Genomic DNA, 10,332 nt, shown 5'->3' with positions numbered 1-10,332 from the left:
TCGAAATAATATGTTATTGTTGTCCCTCTTTCCTATTACAGTTATTATTTAGTTTACAGTAAATTGGGTTCTTGGAACTTTTCAAACCTCTTTTATAATTTTTCTACAGTTCAACAAATTCAAGTTGTAAATTGTCATTACTAATTTATTCTTAATTTAATATGTAACAATGTACAGCCAGAAGTAAATGAATTTCTATAATTAGGGTCGGTCTGTCCTTACTCATAAAAAAAGATAAAAGTTGTCATTCACTCCAACGGTCAGGCACCTTTCCAGCAGTTCAGCAATTAGCGAGATCATTCGGTGCAAACAAACAGACAGACATAATGACAAAGGTCCTGTTGCTTTATAATAAAGAATACAAATAAAATAGCCTAAAATCATCTAAGGACCTATAGGAAGCTTTTGTGTATTGGAGAACAATATTGGTTCAGCAGTTAGCAAGATCCTTAGGTACAGACAGACAGACAAGGTCCTGTTACTTTATTATAAGGAATATAAGATAAAAAACCCTACTATTTTATATAAATGGATAAGGATAATATTTATTTTCCAATAGTTTTATAGACAGCTTTTTCATTTACATCATTTGCCTTGACATTTACAAGCTGTCAATTCAATTTAATTTCATTACAAATACTTTTACCTGTAGCAATCCCAGTGTAACCATCATAATTTGGAAATCTACCTCTTCTGGCTAATGGAAGACATATCTGAATTTGAAACAAGTAGATTATGAAATTAGCTGGCCAAGTCTATAGGTATATATTCAGATTCTTATCAATATTTTGTCTTGTTTTATTATTTTTATGCCACCAACAATAAAGCGGTCAAAAAAAAAACAATAAGATAAGACTTGATAATACTGCAAAATGTCTTTTTAGATTTAATTGTGAATGTAATTGGTGCATTATTTCATAATCTGTGTTGTATAATTGTTTTCAATATAGCACAAAATTCTACCAGAATAAGTATCAATGAAACTTTTTAAATTCTTTAAGCTAAATAAAATAAATATTGTTTTAGGAGATTTTTTGTAACCAGAAAAATTTTATGACATAGTATTTAATTTTGTTTTGTTTTATGCAGGATCATAGTAGAAACAAGGAAACATTATTTTTCAGTAATTATACAATGATCTTTAAAAGATCCTTATTTTTTTCATTTTAATTTTCTAAATACTTTAATTGTGTGAAAAGAAACAGTTTGAAATTATTTCTATGCCTTTCTGGTTTCAAACGCAAAACAGATTTGCTAAGAAGCCATTCTTTTTACATCAGAAAGGATGTGAACAGGTATACCTTTTGATAGACACAGAAATTTAACTTAAGAAAAATATTTCTCTCAAAATAGTATTTTGCATATTTGTATAAACTTACTGGTCGAATGTTAGGATTATCCTCAAAGTTCACAGGTTTTATTTTTACCAGGGCAAAGTCAAAATTGTTATATGTGTCATTGTCCCTGTTGTATAGGATTGTGTAATTTGGATGTATTACAATACCTTCAATCTTCAATAGTTTTCTAAAATATAAAAAAAATAAATGGAAAAAATTGATTAAGAAAATTATCTTCTAGGCAGACAAATAGTTTAGAATAGCTAGAAGAATGCTAAATATTTAGCAGAAGTTTCACAACAAAATCTGAACTAAGAGAAATGCTAACTAGGTATTGAGTTAATGTTCTTTAGTCTTTCTTATAAAAAAATTCAGCCATATAAAAAACATTTCATCCATACAATTGAAATGTTGCCTATTAAAGTTGCTAAAAAAAAACATTTTTCCTTGTAAAATTTTTCTTTAGATGTTATTTAAAAAGGCCCCATATATCAAAAAAGAGCTCAAATCATTACATTTCTATGAGAATATATTAATATTTTGCTAAAGAGAACCAGGTCCATCCTGAGAATCTTATCTAGAACCTAAAATAAACTTGGACATCTAGGTATATTTTATTTGGTTTTTTTTGTATAGGAAATTAAATGCTTTGTTGAATTTAAATGATATGTTTGCTCCTTATCTGAATGTCAAGGTTTGTTATATACCTGACAGAATCCATTTTTTCAAAGACTTATGTGACTGCTTTTAATTTTGTCTTAACCTCTTTTCAAGGAAGCTTTGTGTTTATCAAGATCAAAATTAATTCCCTTATTCATAATCCCAATTCGGCGCAAATGTCGTCTTTGTTTGACTTTCCTTTTCTAAAGAGACGCGGCATGAATGTTGTTTATGTTTTGATGTGTCCACGTTCTTTACTTTTGAATGATATGTGAGTGGATGAAGATTTCGGAGAATAAAGTTGGGCATATCATTGGTCTCATAGTGCGTGAACAACCCTAGTATACCAGGGGCTTTAAACCATAAGAACTTCAGGTAGATTTTGTTCATTTTATTTAAATTGAATGGCGTATAGGACGAATTTATTAAGTTTAAAAGGCTTTAGCCAGCTAAACATGAAACTTTATTATGATTCAATTATTATGTTTTAGTAATTTATTTGTGCCTTTATTTTTGCATTTAACAATGATCTATTAAACCAAATAATTTTCCTTTAAAGCCAAAGTACCCAAAGAGTCTTAACCGTAGAAAAAAAAAAGATTTTTAAAAAGCAAATAATATTACGTGGTTATAAAATACTGGAATTTTGTATTAATTGATTTTGTAATTTCAGGACTTTGAAATAGTTTGTATCAATAAATCTATACTCAAACCTGCTGTTGAAACTTGATGGTTCCTGGTATTGGGGGTTTTTGTCCGTCAAACAAGATCTCTAGAACTTCCCACTAATTCGGAAGTCACACTTAACCAAAGTGTCATGGTTAAGACAAATTTACACTCTACAACTCAATATATACTCTAAAACTCAAATTCCCTGTTATTTTCATTTGGTTCTTCCAATTCTTGCCTGAGGTGGATTCTTAAACAAATTTGCCCCACTTTTAGCTTAGTGGGGCAAAAAATTGTTTTCGTGAAAAATCCTCCAAAATCACATAAAAAATCTTCAAAAATTAAACAAAATCTTATGTTAATAACCCTTCTATGATTTTGTTTAATTTTTGTTGATTTTTAATGTGATTTTGATGGATTTTTCACGAAAATGATTTTGCCCCACTAAGCGATTAGTGGGGCAATTTTTTTTTTAAGAATTCACCTCTGTTCTTTTAAATTGAAAGATTCACTGATTATAAATGTTGTTGTTAATGTTTTTTTTTTACTTGCAACTGATTTAAAAAAAAATTACTCGTTCTCCTCCTCTATTCCACGTTCATGGTCTCCCAAGCGAACCTGGAAAAAACCTGCATCATTAAAGTAGAAAACAATCCAAGTTTTAAAACTTTTGAAAATATTAATAGTATTTGATTTTTATAAACATAATAAATAAATATATGTTCAGCTTAAAGGAATCCTGCAAGAAATACAACGCTTTAACCAAATACCCTAAATTTGAAAGTTTTCAAGCACCTATAGAAATAGAATAGAAATTTCAATTTTAAAAAACGTCAACTAGAAGCAAAATAACAAGCTTATTTTGGGTACAAAATTAGAATGCCTGTAATGCATAACATTTTACAAATCATCATTTACATACAATTTAACTTTGTGCCCATACTTTTGCTTCTAGCTAAGGTAATTTAATATTGAAATTTCTATTATGAGTGCTAGAAAACTTTTTAAATTTTCATCTACCTTAAATGTCATTTTAATATGCCTATAACTTTTTTGTTATTGAAGCTGAATTTTGGGTATTAGGTCTACTTGTTGCAATCTTTCAGCAAACAAAGCAGGCGGATAAAAAGAAGAGGAGTGGTAAAACTGAGCATTTAGGGTGGTAGGCAGGTATATTTCACATAATATGAAAGTGATTAGTTTTCACAATATCTAAAGCCCAGTTCACAAAAGAGAAAGGTCAACCTCTGGCAATTTTAGGTTGACCTATAAAAGCTTTAGGTTGACCGATTTTATAAAGGTATTTTTGTGTTGTACTTGTGTAGGTTGACCTACAGAAAAAATCGGTCGACCGTTAAAGGTTATTTATGAACTGGGCATAATATTGCATTGGTATTAAATAGGATAGACCACTTTTACAAATTAACACTTAAATGCAATTATTGAAAATCAAACTTAAATAGCATGATTATAATGAAATGGTCAAATAAAGAATACATTATAAAAAATGCCATTATTATTCATACATATAATTAAAAACATTTTCTGTAATATATAAAAATTGTTTTATTTAAATGCAAAGTAATGATATTGCCAATTTAAATTTATAATTATCAAGAATTGTTACCCAATAAAATAGCAAACTTATTTTAAAAATAGAAAAGGCTCATAAAATTCATATTTTACAATCTTTTATTAAACTGCTAATAATGAAATACTGTAAATATTTAGTTTCCAAATCCTAAAGACATTCTGTTACTTTCATATTATGATGTTAAAATAATATCTATTCTTCTTACCCCTAACAATCTAGTACCTACAAAACAGTGAGCAGCAGTTAATATCCACCTATTACATAAAATATTTTATTTATGTATATTAAAAAATAAATGTTTCCAAGCTAGTTAAATGAAAGATTAATTTAAGTTTTGTTTAGAACCATGTTTTATCTTAAAGCACAACATACAAAGATTTTCACAAAATTAGCATTTGTTGAAAATTATTTTTGGAAGTTTTAAATAAAACCATGAAATTTTATATTCTAACAAAATTGTTTTTACTGATTTGTAATAAGAGAGCCACCACATTGTCCTGAGTATCTAAAAAGCAATCTAACCTGAACAGATTTGGTTTTGTATTATATATTATTTTGTAAATACAAGAAAACCTTACAGTTTCAACTAAATGATTAAAAGTATTGTTTAAGATATTTTTTAAAGAAAATGAAGTATTGGAAGTGCAAAGATCTAGGGAAACGTTTGGTTGTCAAGGCAAGTTACAGAAAGTAGCAGACATAGGGAGGGGATTACCTTCCCCTTTTGGAGGTTTTACTCAACGCTTTGCCATTTCATGGTGTGGTGCATAGTTAGGAGCCGTTTCAACAGCAAATTATTCGACATTCGAGGTGGTAAGATTGGCCAGCAGTATCAGGACTACTCAGTTTCAGAGCTTTCCAACTACAAAAATTCTTTTATTTTTTTGAAAGTCAGTCTCTTTCCCAATTCCACCTCCCATGCCTTTTCAAGAAGCCCCAGCTAAATTATTTTACATTCCAACCCCCAAAATAGCCATCACAAACAAAGTTAAAATGTTTCCATAAAGGGTTTTAAAAAATAATCACCATCCATGGATATTCATGTGGTTCAGTATATTCACCACCAATAATTCTGTTCATCCTCTGAGCCAATCCACATCTGATGTAATAAGTAGTAATTACATGGTCTCTTTGTAAAACAAAGAGCTAAATCTATTAAAGTTTTCTTCATATTTCTTGAATTCTTGAATTCACTCACCTACAAGGTTTCAGCTCAGAGTAATCTAAATTAAATTATGATAAGTTTTATTTAATAAAACAGTCCTATCTTAAATACAAAAAAACAGTATTTTCACTAGGATCTTGTTAAGGAAGCTATAATTCTGCTATAATTTTTCAGTTAGGAGTTTTGAATCATTTTTATAAAAGCAGACATATAATCTATGATTACGGTTTTGTCCCTAAAAAAAAGGTAATGTATGATTCCATTTTTCCTTCTTTTGTTAATGATTCCTGGCCAATTTGATTTTCATGTAATTTACCATTCCACTTTCAACAGAAATAAAACTCGAATGGTACATTCATGTTAACATACCAGCATATATATAAACATTAATTCCCTTTCTAAAATTGACATATTAGTCATGGTGTTTACTAGTTATTTTTTTTCTTTTACATAACAAATGTAATTATACATAACATTTTATGTATTATATTTTAACGATTATTATGATTTAAAAATAATATGTATGATTTCTATAATGTTGATGTTGAGGGAAACTGGAATCATACATATTTTTATTATCTTTTTTAAAGGATCAAAATCCTAAACATAGATTAAGTTTCTGATACTATAACAATGGATTATACCTCCTAACTGCTTTAAGGGTAGGTTATGTTCATAATATGTTTCTAAAGTTAATGTGGTTAATATTCTATAATGTTTAGTGGGGTATATCAACCCCTGATATATATGGCACATGGTAAAAAATACTCCCCATATCTTAACATTTATTTTTCTTTTGAAACTAAAAGTTATCACGGTTTCCTATTTTGAACAAATAAATCTGATTTTCTCACCAAATGTTTGACAAACAGCATGATGCATTCTATCACATGGTGCATCATTCCATACTCCGTGACCAATCATCTTAAAGGGAGTGTGAACGTAAAAATTTCTCATCTGATTATCAAATCTTAACATTTTCTAAGCACATTTCACTACACTGATCAACCAAAAATGTCCTATTCACAAAAATATCCAGAAATAATGCCTTGATTTTATGGTATTTTGAGAGGGAAAAAGGAAAAAACAGGGAAAATCTGAGCGTTTTTGTTTCTTATAATGTTTGTAGGGATATTTAACTTGTCATCTATAGTTGAAACAATTTACTTACTGTTAAGGATTTATTTTATGCTATAAAATTGCCAATTCGTTTTTTTATAACGTAGTAATTAGGTAATAAAGACATATTTTAAATTCGTATTATTGACAAAAAAATACCTCACTGTCTATAAAGGGTTGAATCTCATAGGTTATATAAAATAATAATATCCTTTTTTATTGTGTTGGTCAATAAATAACCCACTTTGGAGAATTAGTTTACACTTTTATCAGACTGTTTATAAAGAAATATTGCGTCTTTATTATTTACAAATTTGTAATTGAAGGTGGGCGAGAGATGGGCCATTTAAAGTTAATTGGATACTAATAAAAAAACTGTTTCTGGCTTTGTTATTGTATTTGGTTTTCAATAAAAAAATATTACTTATTTTATCAATTTCTAAGTAACTATACATTGGATTAAAGCACGGATTATGTTAAAAGTCTGCTTAACTGTTAGGAAAAATCTAGAACTATGTGAAAAAGTTTAATTTTAGCTATAATGGGAGAAAAAAGCAATTTAATGCACATTTTATAAAATACGGAAAATTTCTTCCTTTCCCCGTACCTTATAAAAATCGTCGGAAAAAGCCGTTTCTTAAGCAAACAAAAGCGCGTTTTGCTCTATCTGTGAGATATTATGAATGAGATAATGTTAAGATTTGATATTTAGATGAGAAAAATTTACGTTCACAGTCCCTTTAAAGGAAATATTAATTAAAACACATGAAAAAAAACATTATTGATGTATCTGTAAATGAAACTTGAACTAAACATATTATTTTAATACTTAATAATATAAAATTAAAACAAGTCAAATTTGAATTATTACCTGAACACAATCTTCATTTTCATAATAATTATTTGGCTCACCAATGCTCCATTTGTTAAATCCATCTATGTATTTATACAAGTATTATAAGGTTATTTTGTATTATTAATATATTACCATTAAAAAGTAAACTATTCCTATATTACCTGTGGCTTTTGATCCATCAATCCACTTATATGTACCTTCAGTTTCCTGATCTGTCAGTCCAATCCAAACTGTACCATCAGTGGTCTCTTTTAGTGCTAAAATGTAAATATTTTTACACTTAGGTGATATAGATTTTTGTTTGCTTATAACCGTGATAGAAACACATGTTTAAAGGTTTTAAAAAAAATATTTTTAAAGCTAGTTTACACAGGATGTACTTGAACCCTATGGTGAGTGTAGAACATGCTTTCCCTAAATTGAATTAGTACATTCTCAAAGTAGAAAATTTTAAAATTACTGATGGTGATCAAATTTTACTTTTATTTTTAAAGTACCTTCACCTAACCTACTTTATTGTCTTATTTTGTCTTTCATTTTCATCATGCAAATTTGTTTACATTTCTAAAAAGGTCTCTAACATTTTTGTCATCTCTTATACTTTTTGAGATATCTTATTTCAAAGTATTGCTGTAAAATCATCTTTTACACAGCAAAAAGTTGAAATATAAAATTAGTTGTTTTAGAAAAAATTACAAATATCTTCATGTAAATCTCTCTAATATTGCTCCAAATTGATAAAATTGGACAATTAAGGTGCCTTAAAATATCTACATTCAATGGACAGTTCAAATACATACTTTTTAAGACTATATAAGTCAACAGGAGATTGTTAAAGAAGTGAATGGGAGGAGATATGTGAACAACTGATAAACTAAAACTTAATAATTATGCAAAAAGAAAAATTTATTATTTAAAAAAAAAGGCATTTTTATATAAAATTTCAATGTGATTAGTAGAATATTTTGTTGTCTATGTATTAATGTTGTATTCAAGTGCAAGAAGATTTAGATTCTACTTTACAGCATAAAGTTCTACAAGAATAAAGAAACCATCAAGTTCTTTTTTTTCTAAAATGTGCTGTTGTTTTTGGAGATATTGAAAAACTCCTGTTATAGATTTAACAGAAATTTTTAAAGAGAATATGAACCTATAACAATCTTTTTCATTCTTATTCTGATTGTTTCCCCAAACGGAAAACATAGTTTCCTAGGGACTTCTATATTGAATACTTACATAAAATGAAGTCATTTTCTTCTTTTGATTTTATTATAGCCAAAGAGGGTATTCCATATCTTAGTCTGTAAAATGGAATGATAGAATTTTCACACATTGTCTTTGCTTGAGACCATGAAGATTTTGTGTTTACCAACTTATAACATTTTCCTAAAAATAATCAATACAAATGTTTTTGAAAAAGATATTACTTTATTTATAATTTTGAAAACCATAGTTAACTTCTTTTCAATTATTAATATTTAACAGTTCTTCACAAAATTTTCCAATATATTAAGAAAAAAATACATTGCAGAATTACCAAGCAATAACTGATAATTTCAATGAAATAAAAATAATTTCTGATTAATTTACAATTTAACAAGATACATAAAGTGGAAAACAGATGTGACAGTGACAATTTTAAAATAAATATCTTAATAACCTAAGATTTTCAAACTAACAAAATCATTAAAACAGATATTTTTCTATTGCTTTTATATACACTAGCAGCTTTGCCCCTAGCTTCTAGTAAACTTGTAAAAGGACCAAGGAAATCTTCAGAAAAAAAAGGACCAAGGAAATCCTTTAGAAAAAAAATATAAAAAAAAATGTAAAAACATAAAAAAAAAAGATAAAAAAATATAAAAAATAAAAGAAAAAAAATATAGAAAAAAAATAAGTAAAAAAAATTTAAGATAAAAAAAAATTACAAAAAAATAAAAAATTTAAAAATAAAAAAATAAATAAAAAAAAGTAAAAATATTTAAAAACTTAAAAAAAATATAAAATAAAATTTAAAAGAAAAGATTAAGGGGGGGATTTTTTTGTTATTAGGGGGGTTGGGGGTGTCTCAACCCCCAAGAAAATAGCTTAAAACCACCACAGGACAAATAGGTGTATACCCTCAAAATTTGAATCTAATCGGTTCAGTGTTTACCAAGATCTTAAGCTTCAGATGGAAGGACGGATGGACGGACGGACGGACAGACAGACATCGTACTACTTTGTATTATTGATATAAATGTACATATAGATATACTTTGAGATTATAAAAAGTGGAAAGGTGGTCAATATCATCAATTTATCTTCTACTAGACAATTTATGGTAAGAATATTTATGTTTTCTGGAAAAGGGTTATTGGGGTTATTTTTATAGGAAGAAAATAAAAGGATGTTAGGTAAGGAGAGATGGATACTTAGAAGAATTATTTCATCTCTTTATGGGTTAAGCATTTACCTGTTTTGGGATCCTGTTTCCAACCATTATAACACCGTCCTTAATTATATTGCGGAGCAATAAAAAAAAATATTTTTTTATGAATGTGATTAACAATGTTAACATTTTAGGAGAAAATAAATTTACCTTGCACAGAACCAATTATCAGAAAGTTTGCAATGAGAATCAACCAATGCATCTTTTAAAAAAATGAATCATAAAAGTGAAGCTTTAAAATCAAGAGTGGTGTCAGAAGTTAATAAGCAGAATAATAATTTACAATTCTATACAAAATTGTTTTAAAAAGTTATTAAAGGAAGCCTGCAAGAAATACCACGCTTTTACTGCTGAAAGACTGCCACAAGTAGACCCATTACCCCAAATTTGCAGCCTTCAGCTTCTATAACAAAAAAGTTCTAAGCATTTTAAAATGACATTTTATATACAATGAAAATACCAAAAGAATTACAATGCTAATGTTAAAAATTTTGAAATTAA

The 10,332-nt window shown here is 27.7% G+C and overlaps 1 protein-coding gene and 1 long non-coding RNA gene across 2 annotated transcripts; both read right to left on the bottom strand.

Annotated features, from left to right (window-relative positions):
• Positions 1-645: 645 nt before the first annotated feature.
• Positions 646-3,285, bottom strand: LOC145333913 (uncharacterized). The gene is made up of 3 exons (XR_013884646.1): positions 3,241-3,285; positions 1,380-1,524; positions 646-713 (listed from the first exon to the last, which is right to left on the bottom strand). It is a non-coding gene; the product is annotated as an uncharacterized LOC145333913 (long non-coding RNA).
• A 1,147-nt stretch (positions 3,286-4,432) lies between these two features.
• On the bottom strand, positions 4,433-10,030 carry LOC145333376 (C-type lectin domain family 4 member M-like). The gene is made up of 10 exons (XM_080178494.1): positions 9,982-10,030; positions 9,856-9,894; positions 8,637-8,786; positions 7,562-7,657; positions 7,416-7,480; positions 6,280-6,349; positions 5,459-5,483; positions 5,287-5,359; positions 4,727-4,782; positions 4,433-4,514 (listed from the first exon to the last, which is right to left on the bottom strand). Exons 3-10 carry the CDS (start codon positions 8,731-8,733, stop codon positions 4,433-4,435), a joined length of 564 nt encoding a protein of 187 aa, XP_080034620.1. The 5' UTR covers positions 8,734-8,786; positions 9,856-9,894; positions 9,982-10,030.
• Between the last annotated feature and the right edge of the window lie 302 nt (positions 10,031-10,332).

The sequence above is a fragment of the Acartia tonsa genome, chromosome 12 (genome assembly GCF_053477335.1).
Source record: "Acartia tonsa isolate MP-2025a chromosome 12, ASM5347733v1, whole genome shotgun sequence".
In the NCBI taxonomy this organism is placed as follows: Eukaryota; Metazoa; Arthropoda; class Copepoda; order Calanoida; family Acartiidae; genus Acartia; species Acartia tonsa.
Note: the sequence above shows the minus strand (reverse complement) of the source record. Positions and strands in the feature narration are given on the sequence as shown.